This window comes from Pristiophorus japonicus, chromosome 3 (genome assembly GCF_044704955.1).
Source record: "Pristiophorus japonicus isolate sPriJap1 chromosome 3, sPriJap1.hap1, whole genome shotgun sequence".
Classification (NCBI taxonomy): domain Eukaryota; kingdom Metazoa; phylum Chordata; class Chondrichthyes; family Pristiophoridae; genus Pristiophorus; species Pristiophorus japonicus.
This window is the reverse complement of record NC_091979.1, coordinates 306623379-306646808: the sequence shown is the minus strand read 5'-3', so window position 1 is coordinate 306646808 and position 23430 is coordinate 306623379. Positions and strand designations below refer to the sequence as shown.

General features: G+C 45.9%; 1 protein-coding gene across 1 annotated transcript in view; it reads right to left on the bottom strand.

The window, feature by feature from the left end:
* The window catches only part of fam13c (family with sequence similarity 13 member C), a 155794-nt gene that overhangs the window by 125604 nt on the left and 6760 nt on the right, over positions 1-23430 (bottom strand). Inside the window, exon 4 of the mRNA XM_070876865.1 lies at positions 1798-1907. Within this exon, the coding sequence (XP_070732966.1) occupies positions 1798-1907 (110 nt within the window). The remainder of the gene's footprint in view (positions 1-1797; positions 1908-23430) is intronic.

The following is a 23430-nucleotide window of genomic DNA, read 5'->3' as shown; positions in this document are numbered from 1 at the left end:
CTCTGTCTTGGTTATTCTTGGGAATATTGTTTACGTTCAAATTTCAGCACAAAATTAGAGAAGGTTGTGCAATAACAGCGATTGATACAGGTGTGCCTGAGTTTTTTTTTTAAAACTAGGAGTGTCGATGCCTTTACATCACTCCTGGCAGAACATCAGTTTACTGCTTCTTATCTCTCTCCACCTCCTTTAAGATGCTCCTTAAAACCTACCTCTTTGACCAAGCTTATGGTCACCTGTCCTATTGTTTCTTTCTTTGGCTCAGTGTCAATTTTTGTCCGATTACGATCCTGTGAAGGGCCTTGGCGGGGGTGTTTTACTACATTAAAGGTGCTATATAAATGCAAGTTGTTGCTAAATCACACCTGTAGCATCACTAATTTACAGCAGTTTACAATTTGTAACTATTTGTATTACATCCTTCCAAACCGTGACTTAACAGAAAAACGTTAAAGGATAGGATTTATCAGCTTGTATTTCCAGCACAGAGATTCGCCCAGAGTGAGGTCGTATCGGAAAAACAGACAACTCAAGGGGTCAGCAAATCTTTAAGGGCTCACTGACTTCTGCACCCAAATTATCAATCTGTGCTGCGAGCAGACAAAGCTCTTTCCTGGGAGTGCACATCTGTAGCATTTACCCTTAAATATACTAATCTGTCAATGTTCTCCACAATATACTTCTGTATATCTGAACTGTTTTCAGATATTTCAAGAGTTGAGGTGTCCAGAATTCGATTGCAATATAAAACTGTACAGAGACATAAAGAATTGTAATGTGGTCTTTGCACTATTTACAGTAACTGGTGTTTTATTACTACACTATATAGCTACAACGACTCCTTGCAGACCAGTTGAAAACCACATGAAAACCATTATCAACACAAATCAGGAAAAAATCTAATTGACCAGATATCATGCTCCAGCAAATCCCAGCCCCTAGTTTTAAAGATGAATTGTGCACAATGTCTGTGATGTGGAAGTAATACTGGTGGCAGTGTTTCAGAAAGTTTAGCTCATTTCGAACAGAAATTTCTCTATAACACTGTGTACATTTTTTTCCTTCCTAAACACTGCATATTCCGTGGAGCTTGCCAAACCAAGTATTTTCATTAGTATTGTCTAAACACAGCGAACACAATCAGTGCTTTTGTTGGAAGTGAAGAAATTAAACCACCATCTTTTTAAAAAAAAATCAATCATTCAGATGTAAAATGCACTGCTTAATTTCAAATATCAATAAGAAACGTACAGCGGCTTGTTGGCTACTTCAAAGTGACAGATAAGCTAATATGGAATCCTTTATCAGACGTCCGGCATTTGCAGGTTTTTATATCTCCGAAAATATTACTGTACAGCTGATAATGCCAGCAAATCACAAATGCTGGTTATTTACACAACACAGTGCCTCACACTGACGCCTGGGAGTCCCTGGCCGAAGACCGCCCGAGATGGAGAAAGTGCACCCGGGAGGGCGTTGAGCTTCTCTTCACGCTTGCAGCGTTGAGATTCGATCAGGCGCAGGCAGCGGAAGGAGCATGTGGTAAATCAGTGCCAACCCCTCCCCCCAACGAATATCTGTCCCACCTGTGACAGGGTCTGTGGTTCTCGTGTTGGACTGTTCAGCCACCAAAGGACTCACTTTAGGAGTGGAAGCAAATCTTCCTCGATTCCGAGGGACTGCCTATGATGATGATGACGTTGCCAGTTACCTTGCGGTATATGTGCACTAAGAGTTTATTTTTATACAAGGAACATGACCGACATTCCCTGATAGCCTCAAGGACTGTTCACGTACCTGTTGAAACGTTCTCCTTGCGTCAGTGCAGTCTCTTCGGCGTGTTTGGCAAGGGCCGTCTCTGCGTTCCCTCGGCAGTCTGCCAGCGAAGGGGTCCGCCTCTCCATCTCCTGCAGAAAGAGGAACAATCTTTCAACGCCCGCCACACCAAGCTCCAAAAGTTCGGCTCGTACACACCACAATATCCAAACGCTGTTTTCGAACGCACTCAAAATACACAGACAAGACGACAACGACTGCCTCCTTGTTTTGCTGACATAACATGGTACCATCCAGATCAGGGCCAAACTGCTACTGCTCCTAATCCGGCAATAAGCTGACAGGAAACTGGCGCATTCTGGTTTTATTTCATTTTTTTTAAACTTTGAAATTCTTCAGTGCGCTAAAATGCTCTTCATAAAACATTTAAAATAATGACTTAATCCAGCTTGTATTTCCTGCAGCTTCACGCTTGTGATTGTTGAGTGCTGTGTAACGACACATTCCTAATACTATACCTTTGTCTGCTCGATTGATTTGAGTAAGTGTTTTTCTGCTGTGTCATGCAGCTGTTTGCAATGCCATACACAGCGCAAGAACTGGCAAAAGCATCGGCATCTTTGCACCGTTTTGAGATTCTAATTATTAAGCTGCAAGGCACAAGTTTCCTTTCCGACACATTCCTCAGACTCCACAATTATAGGCCAACCTCTCTACCCCACGGTCCTGGCAGCTGGAATAGATGGCATCATCGCAGCCCCAAATAGAATTTACTTCAGCAGTGAGTGTTGCAGCAATTGCTAGCTTGACGATTCAAGAAAAACACAGCTAAATACCTTGTATATTACACTTACTCCTTCAGAACGACAGGTCTGAGAGGGGTACTACTGGTGGGGGAATCCTCGGTTTTAAATAGTAATAGTGTCCTTGCCTCCAGTTCTATAGGTTGTGAGCTGCAAGTACAGCTTCGATGGTTGTAGAGTACCCGATGGATTTCAATGGGTTATTTATTTTTACTCTATTTATTTTGAATCAGTGGTTTCTAAATTTTTATTAGCCGTGACAACAAATACGAGGCGAGGCTGAAATGACTCCAAGCAGAGATTTTTACCGCTCTGCAACAGATTTTAGGTTCACGTCCATTCTCACTCTGGAGAGCGCTGAGGAACATAGAGGAAGGTATTAACCCTTAGTAAACCACACCCGAATTTCCACAGCCTACTTAAATGGTTTTCTGCATGCTGATGTGCCTAAGGATTAACCTTAAAAAATTATAAATATGCCAATGGGAGATAAAATATTTGATACTTCCAGCCATGAAGCTTGGGGCCCATTTAATCTCGGGCTCAGTTTTGGGTGGATCAGTTTAAAACTGACCTGCTTCAGCATTTATATTAGCGCCTTTCACCAAAGCACTTTATAGCTAATTAATTGCTTTTGAAGTGTAGTCGCTGTTGTAATGTAAGAAATGCGGCAATTTCTGCACAGCAAGGTCCCACAAACGGCAATGAAAGATCTGTTTTAGGTTTTGGCTGAGGGGTAAATATTGGCCAGGACACCAGGGCGAACTCTCCTGCCATGGGGTCTTTTACATCTACCTGATCGGTCAGATGGTGCCTCGATTTAACGTCTCATCTGAAAGACGACATCTCTGACAGTGCAGCACCCCATCAGTACTGCGCTGGAGTGTCAACCTAGATTTTGTGCTCAAGTCTGTGAAGTGGAACTTGAACCCACAACCTTCTGACTTGGAGGAGAGAGTGCTATCACCCATCCAAGGCTGACACTGGGCCTCATTATAATGTGACCGGCAGGATCCCACGGAAAATGGCTGACCCGACCAGAAACCCACCCATCTCAGAGGAGCAATTTCCGGTTGGTCAGCCAGAGGCCAATTTAAAGCGGGAGTGCACCTCTTAAATGGAGGTTGCTTTCCTGCCTGACTCCTTACATTTCGTAGGTACTGGAAGAGTACTGTCTATGAAATGAGTCACTGGCAAGCTCCCAGGTTCTCAAAAGCCTCCCTGGAAGTACTTGTGGAAGAGGTGAGGTGATGGAGCCAAACACACTGTCCACCAGGCATAGTGACAGACGGCTGAGGTTGGCAGCTCGAGGACCATCACCTCCAGGGACCTGGACACAGTGCAGGAAGCACCTCAATGCGCTCAGTGGAGTGGGGGAAATACTGTTCTTCATTTATCCCTCTCCGTACAACACATGGCAACAGTCCTTCACCCTGCCCGCCCCCCCCCCCACCCACCACTCAACAATTCCCTTCCCTCCATCCCTTTTTTCAACACCCAGCGTGGCCACGCTACACCGCCTCTCATTCTCATTACAAATGCACGCTCATCTCTTCCTTCCTCCGCTTAGAGCAACCACTAGCACCATCCTCCTCTCACCTGCTAGGCTCTACACAATCAGGATCTTTTTTCAGCGCTCCTTCCTCACGTCACACTCCACATACTTCCCATTCAACATCTTGCCTCTTCTTCCTCTCAGCAAATGCACTACTAGTACAAAACCCAGACACCTGCACCCTCCTCTCCACAGCCAATCACTAACTCGCGCCCTCTCTTTCTGCAGGACAAAACAGTGCACAATAATCATGGCTTGGGGGCGGAGGACCGGCTAACATCATAATCCTCAGTGAGCTAGAGCAGCAGAGCCATGGGAATCTGTGGACCTGCCACAGCTCTGTGCACTGGGCATTGATGCTGGGGGCTTCACTCAAATAGTTACTTGTACCCCTTCAAAAACACAGCCAAGTTTGATTTAATCGAATTACATTGTGATGCATGCAACTGTGCAGCCTCCAAATGCCATCCCCAACTCTTGTCCCTTTCTTCTTTCCTCCAGGTCCTTCTCAACAGCCAGGAGCAGAGGAAGACACCTCGGAGGAGGAGAATCCCTCTGAGGAGGCACCATCACTCCCAAGCACCAGCACAGACATTAAGCACTGTTGTTGGGTTATAGAGTGAGGTGTAGGGGTCTGTACATGCAGATGTATGTAGCACTAGCTCGCAAGAGCAGCTAATGGTGGGAGGGAAAGCCCAGGAGACAACTCACCGAAGGGCGAGGATCTCTCCCAGCTCAGCTGAGCCAGGCAAAGATACAGACTTCAGAAGCCCAGCAATAAGAAGAAAACCACACGGCGGTATTAGGAGGCCTTAGAAACATAGAAAATAGGAAGGCCATTCGGCCCTTCGAGCCTACACCACCATTCAATATGATCATGGCTGATCATGTAACTTTAGTACCCCACTCCTGCTTTCTCTCCATACCTCTTGATCCTTTTAGCCATAAGGGCCACATCTAACTCCCTTTTGAATATATCCAACGAACTGGCCTCAATAACTTTCTGTGGTAGAGAATTCTCTGAGTGAAGAAGTTTCTCCTCTTCTCGGTCCTAAGTGGCTTACCCCTTATCCTTGGACTGTGACCCCTGGTTCTGGACTTCCCCAACATCGGGAACATTCTTCTTGCATCTAACCTGTCCAATCCCGTCAGTCCAAGAAGTTTCAGCACCATGGCTGAAAGTCTGGAGAGTTCACGTCCATCTTGTTCTCTTGCATGTCATCAGTGCTCTGCAGTCTACACTGGAGAGAGCGGCCACCTCCAGGTAGTTTGAGCCCAAGTTTGCATGCATTGCAGCTTTGGTGGGAGCTCAAATGACTGTCATTCTGGCTCTGGGCTCAAACCATTGCTCTGTCCTTGGACAGATTGGTGGAGCAACTGGAGAGAGATTTTCAAGAATTGACTTATCATCCGCCCTCTGGACTTCTGCAGATCAGTGATGGGACCCCAGCCCCATGGGAGTAGCACGGCAGGAGTGGCACACGTTGTCCTCTCTCAGGATGTCAGCAGCTTTGTCCACTCACCATCGCCTCAACCAATACGGAGTACGGTGCCAGAAAGCCAGCTGGGCCAGACAACCCCGGCTCTTGTTGCTCTGTCTCCTCCAACTTCAATCCTTGTTGCATCACCTTGTTGTAAAGAATGCAGCCAACTACACATGATGTGGACCACTTTGTCTGAGCCATATTGTAGGGAGCTCCCAGGGTGATCAAGGCACTGGACGCTCAGCTTCAAGATGTCAATGGTGTGATCAATGATGTTCCCGGTGGTCCCATGGCTATTGCTGTACCTGCGCTGATCAGATGTGGAGGGACTGTGGAAGGGTGTCATCAGCCAGGTGTGGAGGGGGCATCCCTTGTCCCCATGCAGCAAGCCTGGAGAGGTGCAATAATAGACGCATGGGTGTGTTTCTCAGGATCACAGCATTGTGCCAGCTGCACAGACCTGCGTGATCCTTTGACACTGTTGGACAATGACAGCCCTTCCTGTTGGGAACATCTTCTGGTGCCCAGAAAGCTACACATGTGCGATGATGTCCAGGGTAGCTGGAAAATCCCAGAGCTCCTGCATTCTGGCCTCCACTAGGATAGCAATTCATTGATTAATTGGCTCTAGTTAAGTGGTCTTAGGTGACCTGCTTAATGTAGCTGTGCAGTGCAGACCGGGAAATGCAAGAGATGTCTGCTGTAACAGCCGGAGGCGAGAAAGTTCAGGACGGTGTGACCTTCAGTCACTGGCAAAGAATGGCCCCCCAGTCCAGGAGGCAGCAGATTCTACTGCAGGAGATTGCACAGATCTGTAATAGGCCGCTGCGTGAAGCACAGCCTCCTGATACAACCGCTCCTCTGAGGTGCCCATGGTACTCGGCCTAGAGAGCCTGTATGCTAGGTTAGGCCTTCTACGAGCTGCACCCCATCCTACCCTGGCCTGCTGTGCTCTAATAAGCCCACCTGCTGCTTGTCCTGGTTCCTGGGGCCGCTGCTTGTTCTCCCACTGTTCGACCAATTAGGAATGAATAAGCAAAGACGGCTCCCACGATAAGCCGAGTGAGGCAAACAATGGAAAAGGAAGCAGTCGCCAGGTTCTGAAATGCATTGGGAATGCAGTAATCAGAATACCCCAGACATCTAGATTAACGGGAGGTGAGTGCCCCTTTACATATTCCCGCAAGTCGTGTCAGTCAGTTTCTGAGGTCCAATCCCGGGAGGTATTCCTGAGCGGGTTGGCACAGGGAAGTGCCGCCCAGTCAAAATCTCACCGCTATCCGAATTACATCATGGAACATGGAACCCCGATTTCAATAAATTCAGTAGGATCGCCCTGGTTTCTGACAGTTGTGACTTAGAAAGGAGTTAGCATCTCCGTTAAAATCACAGTCAGTTCAGGATGGGAATGGGTCAGCAAGTCGATTCAACCAGATTTTAACCACTCCCCCACCCAGTTCTCGCCGAGCGGGTAGGGTTAAAATTGGGGCCGTGTATTTACATCTTGAGAGTGACTGCAATGCACTTTGTTTGCACCGGTGATTATCTGAAGGAAGTAAATGATTTTTGACGTGTAGACAAACTATATAAATGAGACTAACCTCACTGGTTCTTCCAAGCAGAAATACCTGGGACTTGAGCTAATCCTTCATCCCACACCTCAAACAGAGGGATAATGAAGAATCATCAGTTTGATGATTTGGAATCCTTTGTAAGTAAACAAACATTTTTTTCCCCACACATATATCCAAGAAATGGCTTCCAGCATCACTAAACTAGGTGAGAGCTGTTGAGAACACAAATTCACACAGCTTCTAGGTTCTCCCCACCCCCAACCTCCCAATCCAGCCAGCATCTTAAATTACCAATTCCTCGGTTAACTCGACATAACACAAAGCTGTTTGATGATTCCATTACATAAAAGAGCAGCTGTACAATTCTGGGAACTGCTCCATCTTTGCTACTTATTTTAGATGACCAAACTTGGATTTACATTACGTATAAAAAAAATGCTCATAAGAAAGTTCCCTCTCAAGTGTTGTCCTCAGGGTCAGTGCACTCTGTGCTTCGGTTACATTTTGAACCACTAGCAGCTACTACAACAACTTGCATTGCTATAGCCCCTTTATGCAGTAAAACGTCCCAAGGTGTGGGATGAAGGATTAGCTTAAGTATTTCTGCTTGGAAGAATACAGTGAGCTTTGTCTCATTTATACAGTTTGTCTACACGTCAAAAATAATTTCTTTCCTCAAGATAATCGCTGGCACAAACAGAGTTAGTTACAGTCACTCTCTAGGAGCGTTACCAAACAAAATTTACACCGAGCCACACTGGGAGATATTAGAACAGGAACTTAGTTAAAGAGGTAGGTTTTAAGGAGTGCCTTCGAGGACAAGAGAGAGTTTTAGAGAGCGAATTCCAGAGCTTAGGGCCTCGGCGGCTAAAGGCATTGATGAAAATCTGGGATGTGCAAGAGGACAGAATTGAAGGAGCACATCAATATCGGAGGAATGTAGGGCTGGGGGAGGTTGCAGAGGCAGAGAGGGGCAATGCCACGGAGGGATTTGTAATCAAGGATGAGAATTTTAAAACTGAGGCGTTGCCGGGCCGAGAGCCAATGTAGGTCAACGAGCACAGTGGGTGATGGGTGAAATATGAGTTAGAACAGGAAGGAAAATAAACTTTGGAAAGGTAAAATCAGGATGTTGAAACAGTTTGGGTGGAGATAAGGAATAATAAAGGGGAAAAACTCACTGGTGGGCATAGTCTATAGGCCCCCTAAAAGTAGCAACTCTATTGGTCGGAGAATAAACCAGGAAATAGTGGAGGCTTGTAAAAAGGGAACAGCAATAATCATGGGTGATTTTAACCTCCAAACTGATTGGACAAATCAAATTGGCCAGGGTAGCTTTGAGGAAGAGTTCATAGAGTGCATAAGAGATGGGTTCCTTGAGCAGTATGTAATGCAGCCAAACAGGGAACAGGCTATCTTGGATCTGGTCCTGTGTAATGAGACAGGATTAATCGACAATGTCCTCGTAAAGGATACCCTTGGAATGAGTGATCATAGCATTGTTGAATTTCAAATTCAGATGGAGGGTGAGAAAGTTAGATCTCAAACCAGCGTACTAAGTGTTGTGTATTTCTAAAGCATACAATCCCATGTTCCGCCACCAGGGAGCGCATAATAAGAGCATAAGAACATAAGAATTAGGAACAGGAGTAGGCCATCTAGCCCCTCGAGCCTGCTCCGCCATTCAACAAGATCATGGCTGATCTGGCCGTAGACTCAGCTCCACTTACCTGCCCGTTCCCCATAACCCTTAATTCCCTTATTGGTTAAAAATCTATCTATCTGTGACTTGAATACATTCAATGAGCTAGCCTCAACTGCTTCCTTGGGCAGAGAATTCCACAGATTCACAACCCTCTGGGAGAAGAAATTCCTTCTCAACTCCGTTTTAAATTGGCTCCCCCGTATTTTGAGGCTGTGCCCCCTAGTTCTAGTCTCCCCGACCAATGGAAACAACCTCTCTGCCTCTAACTTGTCTATCCCTTTCATTATTTTAAATGTTTCGATAAGATCACCCCTCATTCTTCTGAACTCCAACGAGTAAAGACCCAGACTACTCAATCTATCATCATAAGGTAACCCCCTCATCTCCAGAATCAGCCTAGTGAATCGTCTCTGTACCCCCTCCAAAGCTAGTATATCCTTCCTTAAGTAAGGTGACCAAAACTGCACGCAGTACTCCAGGTGCGGCCTAACCAATACCCTGTACAGTTGCAGAAGGACCTCCCTGCTTTTGTACTCCATCCCTCTCGCAATGAAGGCCAACATTCCATTCGCCTTCCTGATTACCTGCTGCACCTGCAAACTAACTTTTTGGGATTCATGCACAAGGACTCAAAAGAGTTTCATGCACAAGGACCCCCAGGTCCCTCTGCACCACAGCATGGTGTAATTTCTCCCCATTCAAATAGTATTCCCTTTTTTTCCCCCCCAAAGTGGATGACCTCACACTTTCCGACATTGTATTCCATCTGCCAAACCTTAGCCCATTTGCTTAACCTATCTAAATCTCTTTGCAGCCTCTCTGTGTCCTCTACACAACCCGCTTTCCCACTAATCTTTGTGTCATCTGCAAATTTTGTTACACTACACTCTGTCCCCTCTTCCAGGTCATCTATGTATATTGTAAACAGTTGTGGCCCCAGCACCAATCCCTGTGGCACACCACTAACCACCGATTTCCAACCCGAAAAAGACCCATTCATCCCGACTCTCTGCTTTCTGTTAGCCAGCCAATTCTGTATCCATGCTAATACATTTCCACTGACCCCGCGTACCTTTATCTTCTGCAGTAACCTTTTGTGTGGCACCTTATCGAATGCCTTTTGAAAATCTAAATACACCACATCCATCGGTACACCTCTATCCACCATGCTCGTTATATCCTCAAAGAATTCCAGTAAATTAGTTAAACATGATTTCCCCTTCATGAATCCATGCTGCGCCTGCTTGATTGCACTATTCCTATCTAGATGTCCCGCTATTTCTTCCTTAATGATAGTTTCAAGCATTTTCCCCACTACAGATTTAAACTAACCGGCCTATAGTTACCTGCCTTTTGTCTGCCCCCTTTTTTAAACAGAGGCGTTACATTAGCTGCTTTCCAATCCGCTGGTACCTCCCCAGAGTCCAGAGACTTTTGGTAGATTATAACGAATGCATCTGCTATAACTTCCGCCATCTCTTTTAATACCCTGGGATGCATTTCATCAGGACCAGGGGACTTGTCTACCTCGAGTCCCATTAGCCTGTCCAGCACTACCCCCCTACTGATAGTGATTGTCTCCAGGTCCTCCCTTCCCACATTCCTGTGACCAGCAATTTCTGGCATGGTTTCTGTGTCTTCCACTGTGAAGACCGAAGCAAAATAATTGTTTAAGGTCTCAGCCATTTCCACATTTCCCATTATTAAATCCCCCTTCTCATCTTCTTAGGGACCAACATTTACTTTAGTCACTCTTTTCCGTTTTATATATCTGTAAAAGCTTTTACTATCTGTTTTTATGTTTTGCGCAAGTTTACCTTCGTAATCTATCTTTCCTTTCTTTATTGCTTTCTTAGTCATTCTTTGCTGTCGTTTAAAATTTTCCCAATCTTCTATTTTACCACTAACCTTGGCCACCTTATACGCATTGGTTTTTAATTTGATACTCTCCTTAATTTCCCTGGTTATCCACGGCTGATTATCCCTTCTCTTACCACCCTTCTTTTTCATTGGAATATATTTTTGTTGAGCACTATGAAAGAGCTCCTTAAAAGTCCTCCACTGTTCCTCAATTGTACCACCATTTAGTCTGTGTTTCCAGTCTACTTTAGCCAACTCTGCCCTCATCCCACTGTAGTCCCCTTTGTTTAAGCATAGTATGCTTGTTTGAGACACTACTTCCTCACCCTCAATCTGTATTACAAATTCAACCATACTGTGATCACTCATTCCGAGAGGATCTTTTACTAGGAGATCATTTATTATTCCTGTCTCATTACAGAGGACCAGATCTAAGATAGCTTGCTCCCTTGTAGGTTCTGTTTCATACTGTTCTAAGAAACAATCCCGTATGCATTCTATGAATTCCTCCTCCAGGCTACCCCGTGCGATTTGATTTGACCAATCGATATGTAGGTTAAAATCCCCCATGATTACTGCCGTTCCTTTTTCACATGCCTCCATTATTTCCTTGATTATTGCCCGCCCCAACGTGAAGTTATTATTTGGGGGCCTATAAACTACGCCCACCAGTGACTTTTTCCCCCTTACTATCTCTAATCTCCACCCACAATGATTCAGCATTTTGTTCATTAGAGCCAATACCGTCTCTCACAATTGCCCTGATATCATCCTTTATCAACAGAGCTACCCCACTTCCTTTCTCTTCTTGTCTATCTTTCCGAATCGTCAGATACCCCTGTATGTTTAATTCCCAGTCTTGGCCACCCTGCAACCTCGTTTCTGTAATGGCCACCAAATCATACCCATTTGTAATGATTTGTGCCGTCAACTCATTTACTTTATTTCGAATGCTGCGTGCGTTTAGGTAGAGTGTTTTAATACTAGTTTTTAATCCATGATTTTTAGTTTTGACCCCTCCTGCAGCCCCTTTACATTCAGTGGCCCTTTTTGTTTTTTGCTTTGGGTTTCTCTGCCCTCCCCTGAAGTCCCAAAGGATCCCAGCATCCCTTGGGAGCACTGTATATAAGCCGGCCCCTAAGGCCTGTAACTTACTCTGGAGTGTCTTATTAAAGACTGAAGTCACTGTTACTTTAACCTCCCTGTGGGTAGTCTCATCTGTTAGGAACACAACAACTGGCGACGAGTACACAAATCCAACACAAAGATGCAGCAAACTGTGGGCATCTTGGAGAAGTTCGCGGAGGGTGAGGACAGGGAAGCCTATGTTGAATGGCTAGACCAGTACTTTGTAACCAACGAGCTGGACGGAGTAGGAAGCGCTGCAAAAAGGAGAGCGGTCCTCTCACAGTCTGTGGAGCACCGACCGACAGCCTCATGAAGAATCTTCTGGCTCCGGTGAAACCCACAGATAAGTTGTATGAAGAGCTGTGTACACTGGTTCGGGAGCATCTTAACCCGAGGGAGACCGTGCTGATGGCGATGTATCGGTTCTATACGTACCAGCGATCTGAAGGTCAGGAAGTGGCGAGCTACGTCACCGAGCTAAGATGACTTGCAGAACAATGTGAGTTTGATGGCTTCCTGGAGCAAATGCTCAGAGACCTTTTTGTACTGGGCATTGGCCACGAGACTATCGTACGAAAATTTTTGACTATAGAGACACCGGCCCTCAGTAAGGTCATTGTGATAGCACAGGCGTTTATGTCCACCAGTGATAACACCAAACAAATCTCTCAGCACACAAGTGCTAGCAATGTTCATAAATTAACTGGAACCGTGTTTGCGAGCAGAAATGTACAGGGCAGAAACCACGAGTCTGCAACTGCCAGCAGGCCTCAGGTGACCCAGATGACTCAGAGTCCACAACAAAGGATGAATGCAAGGCAATTCACACCTTGTTGGCTTTGTGGACGCTTCCATTCAGCCTATTCATGCCGCTTCAAAGGGTATGTTTACAAGAGCTGTGGAACAATGGGGCAAAACCTGCTAACCACCACGTGGCAGAGGAAGATCGGTCCATGGTGGATCAAAGCAATTTCGAGCCTGAGAGAGGAGGCAGATGCTGAAGTACATGGGATGCACACATTTGAGACGAAATGTCCACCTATAATGCTAAACGTAAAATTGAATGCCTTACCCGTAGCCATGGAACTGGACACTGGCGCTAGCCAATCCATCATGAGTAAAAATATGTTTGAGAGACTGTGGTGCAACAAGGCACTCAGGCCAGCCCTGAGCCCCATCCACACGAAACTGAGAACGTACACCAAAGAGCTTATCACTGTCCTGGGCAGTGCCATGGTCAAGGTCATCTATGAGGGCACGGTGCACGAACTGCCACTCTGGATTGTCCCGGGCGATGGCCCCACATTGCTTGGAAGGAGCTGGCTGGGCAAAATCCGCTGGAATTGGGAAGACATTCGAGCACCATCACATGTTGATGAGGCCTCATGTACCCAGGTTCTTAAGAAATTTCTTTCCCTTTTTGAGCCAGGCATTGGAAACTTTTCCGGGGGGAAGGTGCGGATCCAATTGGTCCCAGAGGCACGACCCATTCACCACAAGGCACGAGCGGTACCTCACATGATGAGGGAGAGAGTGGAAATAGAGCTGGGCAGGCTGCAAAGCGAGGGCATCATCTCCCCAGTGGAATTCAGCGAGTGGGCCAGCCCGATTGTTCCAGTACTCAAAAGTGATGGCACGGTCAGGATTTACAGCGATGATAAAGTAACTATTAATCGTTTCTCGCTACAGGACCAATACCCGCTATCTGGCAGGAGGCAAGACATTCACCAAGCTCGACCTGACTTCGGCCTACATGACGCAGGAGCTGGGTCACGGGCACGGTGATAGCTAAAGAAGGGAGTAGGATGTTTGTAGACATTTGGAAAAGCATAATTCGGTCAGGCAGAGTCAGCATGAATTTATGAAGGGGAAGTCATGTTTGACGAATTTGCTGGAATTCTTTGAGGATGTAACGAACAGGGTGGATAAAGGGGAACCAGCGGATGTGGTATATTTGGACTTCCAGATGGCATTTGACAAGATGCCACATAAAAGGTTACTGCACAAGATAAAAGTTCACGGGGTTAGGGGTAATATATTAGTATGGATAGAGGATTGGCTAACTAACAGAAAACAGAGTGTCGGGATAAATGGTTCATTCTCTAGTTGGCAACCAGTAACTAATGGGATGCCTCAGGGATCAGTGCTGGGACCCCAACTATTTACAATCTACATTAACGACTTGAAAGAAGGGACAGAGTATAACGTAGCCAAGTTTGCTGATGATACAAAGATGGGAGGAAAAGCAATGTGTGAGGAGGACACAAAAAATCTGCAAAAGGACATTGACAGGCTAAGTGAGTGGGCAAAAATTTGGCAGATGTAGTATAATGTTGGAAAGTGTGAGGTCATGCACTTTGGCAGAAAAAAATCAAAGAGCAAGTTATTATTTAAATGGAGAAAAATTGCAAAGTACTGCAGTATAGCAGGACCTGGGGGTATTTGTGCATGAAACACAAAAGGTTAGTATGCAGATACAGCAAGTGATCAGGAAGGCCAATGGAATCTTGGCCTTTATTGCAAAGAGGATGGAGTATAAAAGCAGGGAAGTCTTGGTGAGGCCACACCTGGAATACTGAGTGCAGTTTTTGTTTCCATATTTATGAAAGGATATACTTGCTGTGGAGGCAGTTCAGAGAAGGTTCACTAGGTTGACTCTGGTTGTTTCTATTGGTGAGAAAGCAGGAATGGGGTACTGAAGTTGCATGTTCAGCCATGAACTCATTGAATGGCGGTGCAGGCTCGAAGGGCCGAATGGCCTACTCCTGCACCTATTTTCTATGTTTCTATGTTTCTATGAGGGGGTTAACTTATGAAGAAAGTTTGAGTAGGTTGGGCCTCTACTCATTGGAATTCAGAAGAATGAGAGGTGATCTTATAAGATCGTGAGGCGGCTTGACAAGGTGGATGCAGAGAGGATGTTTCCACTGATGAGGGAGACTAGAACTAGGGGGCATAATCTTAGAATAAGGGGTCGCCTATTTAAAACTGAGATGAGGAGGAATTTCTTCTCTCAGGGGGTTGTAAATCTATGGAATTCGCTGCCTCAGAGAGCTGTGGAAGCCAAGACATTGAATAAATTGAAGACAGAGACAGACAGCTTCTAAACTGATAAGGGAATAAGTGGTTATGGGGAGCGGGCAGAGAAGTGGAGCCGAGTCCATGATTGGATCAGCCATGATCTTATTGAATGGTGGAGCAGGCTCGAGGGGCAGTATGGCCTACTCCTGCTCCTATTTCTTATGTTGTTATTAAGTCTGCCAGCCACCACCTCCTAGCCCAGCCATAGGCAATATCAACAAGACATACACGTTGCTTTATTTATTGCAAAGGAGGGGCAGTGGGTGACAATACCACCATATCAGCACTCTACACATGGTGGAGAGTAGGAGGCAGGCGGACTGACTGTAGAAACGTTAGATTATCACCATAAATTGCATGTGGAGCCTGCCACCACCAATACTAGTGGACCAATAGACTAAGATCGATACGTTTTTGTCAATAGAGTGCCATGGGTGGGTAAAAGAAGCTGAGGTACATATCACCCATGGTCTAATTGAATGGTGGAGCAGGCTCAAGGGACTGAATGGACTACTACTCCTGTTCCTATGTGCCACATATTTAAGAGGATTCATATACCTGTAAACATATTCCAATCATACTCCCTGTAGTTATTGAATATTACAACAGTGATTACTCTTCAAAGAATCCTTCCTTGGCTTTAAAGCGCTTTGGGATGTCCTGAGCTCGTGAAAGGCCTTACATAAATGTAAATCTTAATTTTAAATAGCATAAGCGCAAACACAAACATCAACAACTTCTCTAAACAATGACCAAATAATATTTGGGAAGCTGCACTACGCTTTCTATTGGGCTGTCTTTCACTTTTTATTACTTTTGTCCAAAAAAAAAGCAGCCTTCCAGTTCAAGTTGCCTTCAGCTATCTTAACCATGGAGGATCCCAAGGGGATGCAGGGAAGAAACTGCGGAACACCCGGACTATGACTTTCCAAAATTCTTTGGAAAAGAAATTTGTCCCAGAGGAGTGAGACAGTGAAAAGCCAGAAATTATTGGGACAATTTCAATGGACAGTAATCTTAGGAAGGGTATAAAATAGGTGGTCATTTGGATATTAGGAGGGCCGACCAAAAGCTAAGTCAAAGAGGTGGGTTTTAAAGAGCGTCTTAAAAGGAGAAGAAGGAGGTGGAAAGGCAAAGATGTTTAGCGAGGGAATTCCAATCATGGGGCCTAAATGGCTGAAGACATGGCTGCCAATGGCAGGGCAAAGGAAGTGGGCGATGCACAAAATGCCAGTGTCAAAGGAATGGAGAGTTTGTGGGGTATAGGCAATCGGGAGAAGGGGGATGAGGTGGGGGGAGGGGGGCAGCAGGCTGAGAAAAGAGGAGAAGTAGCCGGCAACAACTGGCAATTTTAATGTGGAGCTGAGAGGAGCAGTTCTGCTCTACAATGTCAGTTAAAAATGTTCAACTTAACTTTCGTAGAAACATCGACATAGAAAATAGGTGCAGGAGTAGACCATTCGGCCCTTCGAGCCTGCACCGCCATTCAATAAGATCAAGGCTGATCATTCACCTCAGTACCCCTTTCCTGCTTTCTCTCCATTCCTCTTGATCCCTTTAGCCGTAAGGGCCATATCTAACTCCCTCTTTAATATATCCAATGAACTGGCATCAACAACTCTCTGCAGTAGGGAATTCCACAGGTTAACAATTCTCTGAGTGAAGAAGTTTCTCCTCATTTCGTGTGGCAGCCTCCAGCGATCATTTTAAGGACCCCTGGTTTGGCTGCTGAGCGCATTAAGAAACTGACCACAACATGCACGCCGTGTGCTGTGGTCATTCGCAGTCCAATTTTTCAAAAGGAGCCTGAAACAGGCATTAGGCCCACGATTTGCATAAGCAATGGTCCCAACGCAAGTTTCAGGCACGTCCCCTGGATGCCTACTGAGTAGCCCTAACCAATATGGTGGGCGGCGCACTTTTGGCATGGAATGAGCGCGCACGTGCAGCCCACTACATCGGACCCTTAAGCATCTGTTTTACGCCTGCAAAACATGCGCAGCACCATCCAATCTCTAGCGCATAGCGTCAAAAGTATGAAGAGATAAAATGGGTGTACAGAATTAGAGATCAGCCGCCATTCTTTAAAGCAGACCACATCACAGCCTTGTCTGGATTTTGCTTGCATCTTGCAAAACCACTGATCACTTAGGCCGATTGGTGGTTTGCTAATTTCATTTAAATTCAGTCAACAAATTAATCAAACTTACTGAATCACTCAGTATATCCAGTTGTTATCTACTCATCTTAAATTTGGTATGTGGGGCGCACATCTCATTGAAATTTTTCATGTGAAGCTTGCTCCTATTGGAACCATGATAATACCCATATTGCCAGTTATTCTCTCTTGGCCAGTATTTATCCAGCAACTTCACTAAAAGAAACACCCCAGATTATCTGCTCATTCTCACATTGCTGTTTGTGGGATCTTACTGTGCGTAAATTGGCTGCTGCGTTTCCTACAACAGTGACTACACTCCAAACAGTACTTTGTTGGCTGTTGGCTTAGGGATATCCTGAGGTCATGAAAGGCGCTGTATAAATCTTTCTTTAAGTGGCGCTCCGCTAGAAGTCTTCAATATTACAGATGTTACACAGTACACTGTGTAGGGAAATGAGTTTCCGAACATATCTGGGGTTTTGTGTAAAAAAATAAATGAAAGCAGAACCAGCCATAAAACTCTAAAAGTTACATTAAACTCAGGAGAAATAGATACTAGAAATACTTGTGCAATTAGGATAGAGATTTCAATTTAAATTCTGGAGATCTGTACACAAGCTGGATATGATAGGTTTGATTTATGCACATTTTGTACATAAAATTATATCTGTATGACAATGTAGGGCTGTTAATGAATTTTTCATTATTGTGGTCTGTATTCATGAAATGTGATTGCTGGAATCTCCCGACTGAATAGTTTGGAGGTCAAACACGGTGATAAGAGATTAAAGAGAATTTTATCATTGGCTTAACAATGTAAAGAAATATCGATTAGATTTCTTTTCCGTTCAGATCCTTAAGTAACCAAGTAAATGCTCAACAAATGATTCATCGATAAACTGTGGTCTCAAATTTAATCTGCCATTCAGTGGTTAAAGTGGGATTTGTAATTGTAGATACAATTCATTTGGAAGGTCCTTTTAAAAGAAATGGCTTGTAAGCAACAAAAAAAAAATCACATTAGCAAGAAATAACTGGCATTTATACACCACCTCGCAACCACTGAAATACTTTTGAAGCGTCGTCTGTGATGTAATGTAGGGAAACGCGGCAGCCAGTTTGTGCATAGCAAACTCCCACAAACAGCAATGAGATAAAGGATCAATTAAAACATTCTTAGTGTTGTTGGTTGAGGGATACATGTTGGCCAGGAACACAAGGAGAGCTACAGTGCCAGCTGATCTTTTAGGTCCACCTGAGGTCAGATGGGACTCTGGTTTAACATCTCATCTGAAAGACAGGCCTCCGTTTAAAGTTTCATCCTGAAATTGCTCCAGCTGAAAAAAACAAAATTTAGCGCAATGAACACAGACTTCCATCTTCAAGCGAGCCTTAAAATGTGTGATCACTGTAGTAGAATCATAGAAGTAGGCCATTCAGCCCATCGTGTCTCTGCCAGTGCTAGCTCTTCAATTGGACCTATCTGTAATCCCACTTCCCTGCCCTTTCTCCATATCCTGTATAATTTTTTTCTCAATTGCTTATCCAATTATTTAGATGTTATAGACTCAGTCTCGATAGTGACGTGTTCTAATAATCCTGAGTGTGAAAACTAACTTGTCTCTTCATTCTGGTGATAATCATGTGTCTATGCTCTTAGTACCAATCCTTCGCTATCCTCTCAAAACCTCTTGTTCCTGGTATCACTCTAGTACCTTACCTATGGCTCAAATAGCCTTCCTATAAAGGGGTGTGCACAAAAATCCCAACTATTTGCCTTTTTCTATCTGCACTGCTGCTATTAAAGATGTACAGATCTGCACCCCTAGATCTCTCTCGTCCTCCAGTTAGTACACAAAGGGTCATGGAGAAGTAGCACTTAATGACAAAGAGCTGAATTAGTGGTCTGTAATATTGATCCTGAAGAGAATTAAATGTTGCATCATGTTGCACTAAATAGCAATGGTTTTATAGCTGAAAGCATTGGTCTGCACTGGACTTGGTTTGTTGATTTAACCTTTATTGGATTTCAGTGCTTGTTACTATGGAAAAGCCCATCAGTGGCTTTAGTTATGGCCTGAAATTTTCACTGTTGAACTGAATTGAGCGGGTTCAGCCTATTGGAATGTTTCTGAAATGGCCATTTTTGGTGGCAGAGACTGGCAGTTTCAGGTTTCTCAATATAGTTCCTGTTATGTGCTTTAGATGCTCTGATAATGACTCCACGAGGCAATATATTGTACTTGAACTGTAGGACCTTGGTCCACTTAATGGGCCCAAGTTTCCACACGATACAAAATGGGCGCCCCTCCGAGCTGGGCGCCCGTTTTTCGCGCCTAAAACGGCGCCTAAAAAAAAAATCTCGATTCTGGAGCGTTCTGCAGCTCCTTGTCTGCCTGGCGTGGCACCCCGGGGGCCGGAGCCTACACTCGCGCCGATTTTGTAAGTGGGAGGGAAAATGTTTTTTTCCTGCCGGCAACGCTGTGCGTGCGCGTTGGAGCGTTCGCGCACGCGCAGTGTGAAAAAAACATTGGCACTCGGCCATTTTTGTAGTTCTTTGTAGCTGTTTAATTTTTGAACATTTTTTTTATAAAAGCACATTGCCATCAGCACATCAGCACTTGCAGCCTTCTCACTGTCTCCATCCCCCCCCCCCCCCGCGGGAAGAACGGGCACCTCCCCCCACCCCCCCCCCCCGCGGGAAAGAACGGGTGCCGCCCCCCCCCCCCCGCGGGAAAGAACGGGCGCCTCCTCTCCCCTCCGCCCCCCCGCGGGCAGAACGGGCATCTCCCCCCCCTGCCCCACCACAGGAAAGAACGGGCGCCTCCTCTCCCCTCCGCCCCCCCGCGGGCAGAACGGGCATCTCCCCCCCCCCCCCCACAGGAAAGAACGGGCGCCTCCTCTCCCCTCCCTCCCCCCCCCGCGGGAAAGAACGGGCGCCTCCTCTCCCCTCCCTCCCCCCCCCGCGGGAAAGAACGGGCGCCTCCTCTCCCCTCCCTCCCCCCCCCGCGGGAAAGAACGGGCGCCTCCTCTCCCCTCCCTCCCCCCCCCGCGGGAAAGAACGGGCGCCTCCCCCCCCGCGGGAAAGAACAGGCGCCTCCTCTCCCCTCCCCCCCGCGGGCAGAACGGGCGCCTCCCCCACCCCCCGCGGGAAAGAATGGGCGCCTCCCCCCCTCCCCCCCCCCCCGCGGGAAGAACGGGCGCCTCAGGCTGACTCCAGAATTCTCCCTGCCTGAAGCACTTTCACACAGGTAGGAAGATGGTTTATTTAATCTTTTCTTTGCTTAGAAATGTTTATTCAGGTTGGATTTATTTGTATAATATTTGTAGAAGTATAAATAAGGATTTATTATAGAATTTAATGACTTCCTTTCCCCCCCCCCCTCGTTCTGGACGCCTAATTTGTAACCTGCGCCTGATTTTTTAATGTGTAGAACAGGTTTTTTCAGTTCTACAAAAATCTTCACTTGCTCCATTCTAAGTTAGTTTGGAGTAAGTTTTCACTGTGGAAACTTTGAAATCAGGCGTCAGCGGCCGGACACGCCCCCTTTTGAAGAAAAAAATTCTGTTCCAAAGTAGAACTGTTCTACCTGACTAGAACTGCAGAAAACAAAATGTGGAGAATTGCAATTTCTAAGATAGTCCGTTCTCCACCAGTTGCTCCTAAAAATCAGGCGCAAATCATGTGGAAACTTGGGCCCATAGTAACGCCAGAGTGAGGATCACACATGGTGACCTGCCTTTTATACTAGGCTTGGCACACCTGTACAGGTAACCTACAAGTCTCCCACTGCAGTGCCCTCTGGTGGCACACCTTAGTGACCATACAGCTGGTGTACAACTTGCCCATAGTAGTGCGCTCTGGTGGCACATGATATGTAATAGTACAGGCCCTAACATGTCTAGATACATGACATCACTCTCCCCCAAGTCCTTTGTGCAAATCGCCTTCATGCATTGACTGTGCTCTGGACTCAGCTCTGTCTGGTTGACCCTTGGGGGGGTCGTTTCCACCTTGGGTGAGTTGGAGGTGTTTTGTTGGCAGTAGAGGTGCTGGTGGTTTCTGTTTGTGAGTCCATGACTACTCCATTCGCTCCCTCCCACATATAGACTATGCCAGTGGCTAGTTACATTCACATACATTTGTGGTACAGTTGCGAGGCAAGTACATTTGACTGGTGAGGTACATTCTTGATACATACTTGTACTCAGTGCTGGGGTCAGCACCAGTACGTGAGGACAAACTAGTTCCAGAACTGCTGGGTGGTGTCCAGGTAGTCTGGTGGTGGCGCGGTGCCCAGTGCTGGCAGTGGGAACCCGGTTGGCTCAAGTTGCCTGCTCTCGGGGCCTTTGCCGTTGCTCCTAGCGTCGGGCAGGTTCACAGATGCCTGTGACCTCCCGGTCCTTTCCTTGCGCCCCAGCTCCCTGAGGGCAGTCGTCTGGCAGTGCGCAGGGAACTGCTGACTCGCTTGCCTGGGTGTTCTTTGGGTTGGGATCCTGGCTGGTCCCGGTCCCATTTGGGAGGACTGTTGCAAGTGACCCTTCATTCCCGGGTGTAGCCTTAGGGGCGATAGGGTCTGGGGGCTGCGCCTTAGCACGGTTTACTCTTTCAGGCTCATGGCGGTTGGTGCCATCGGGTACCTGAGAGGTGGAGGGCAAGTGATTGGTGAGTAGTTTTTCTTTTTTCCTTATCTTGTCAGTAAGAACCCTTTGGCATTGTTGCCAAATTAGGTTATTTTAAGGGTTAAGTCATGGCAGGAGAGCCAAGACCCGTGTCATGCTCCTCCTGTGTCATGTGGGAAATCAGGGATGCTTCCAGTGTCCCTGACGACTATGTGTTTAGGAAGTGTATCCAGCTGCAGCTCCTGTTAGACCGCATGACGCCACTGGAGCTGCGGATGATTCACTCTAGAGCATGCGCGATGCTGAGGGTGTCATGGATAGCACGTTCAGTGAGTTGGTCACATCGCAGGTAAAGGTTACAATGGCAGATAGGGAAAGAGTGACCATCAGGCAGAGTAGGAGTAGGAAGGCGGTGCAGGACTCCCCTGCAGTCATCTCCCTCCAAAACAGATATAGTGCTTTGGATATTGTTGGGGGAGATGGCTCACCAGGGAAAGTGGAGGAGGATTTGCAGTGGAGGAGGATTTCCTGGAGTGTATCAGGGATGGCTTTCGAGACCAATATGTCGAGGAACCAACTAGAGAGCTGGCCATCCTAGACTGGGTGTTGTGTAATGAGAGCGCATTAATTAGCAATCTTGTTGTGTGAGGCCCCTTGGGGAAGAGTGACCATAATATGGTAGAATTCTTTATTAAGATGGAGAGTGACAGTGTTAATTCAGAGACGAGGGTCCTGAACTTAAGAAAAGGTAACTTCGATGGTATGAGATGTGAATTGGCTAGGATAGACTAGCAAATGATACTTAAAGGGTTGACAGTGGATTGGCAATGGCAGACATTTATAGATGACATGGATGAACTTCAACAATTGTACATCCCTGTCAGGAGTAAAAATAAAAAGGGACGGTAGCTCAACCGTGGCTAAAAAGGGAAATTCGGGATAGTGTTAAGGAAGAGGCATATAAATGGGCCAGAAAAAGCAGCAAACCTGAGGATTGGGAGAAATTTAGAATTCAGCAGAGGAGGACAAAGGGTTTAATTAGGAGGAGGAAAATAGATTATGAGAGGAAGCTTGCAGGGAACATAAAAACTGATTGAAAAAGCTTCTATAGATATACGAAGAGAAAAAGATTCGTGAACACTAATGTAGATCCTTAACAGTCAGAATCAGGTGAATTTATAATGGCGAACAAAGAAATAGCAGACCAATTGAACAAATACTTTGGATCTGTCTTCACTAAGGAAGACACAAATAGCCTGCTCGAAATACTAGGGGTTCGAGGGTCTCGTGAAAAGGAGGAACTGAAGGAAATCCTTATTAGTCAGGAAATTGTGTTAGGGAAATTGATGGGATTGAAGGCCGACAAATCCCCATGGCCTGATAGGCTGCATCCCAGAGTACTTAAGGAAGTGGCCTTAGAAATAGTGGATGCATTGGTGATCATTTTCCAACATTCTATTGACTCTGGATCGGTTCCTATGGACTGGACGGTAGTAATGTAACACCACTTTTTAAAAAAGGAGGGATAGAGAAAACAAGGAATTATAGACCGCTTAGTCTGACATCGGTGGTCGGGAAAATGTTGGAATCAATTATTAAAGATGAAATAACAGCGCATTTGGAAAGCAGTGACAAGATCGGTCCAAGTCAGCATGGATTTATGAAAGGGAAATCATGCTT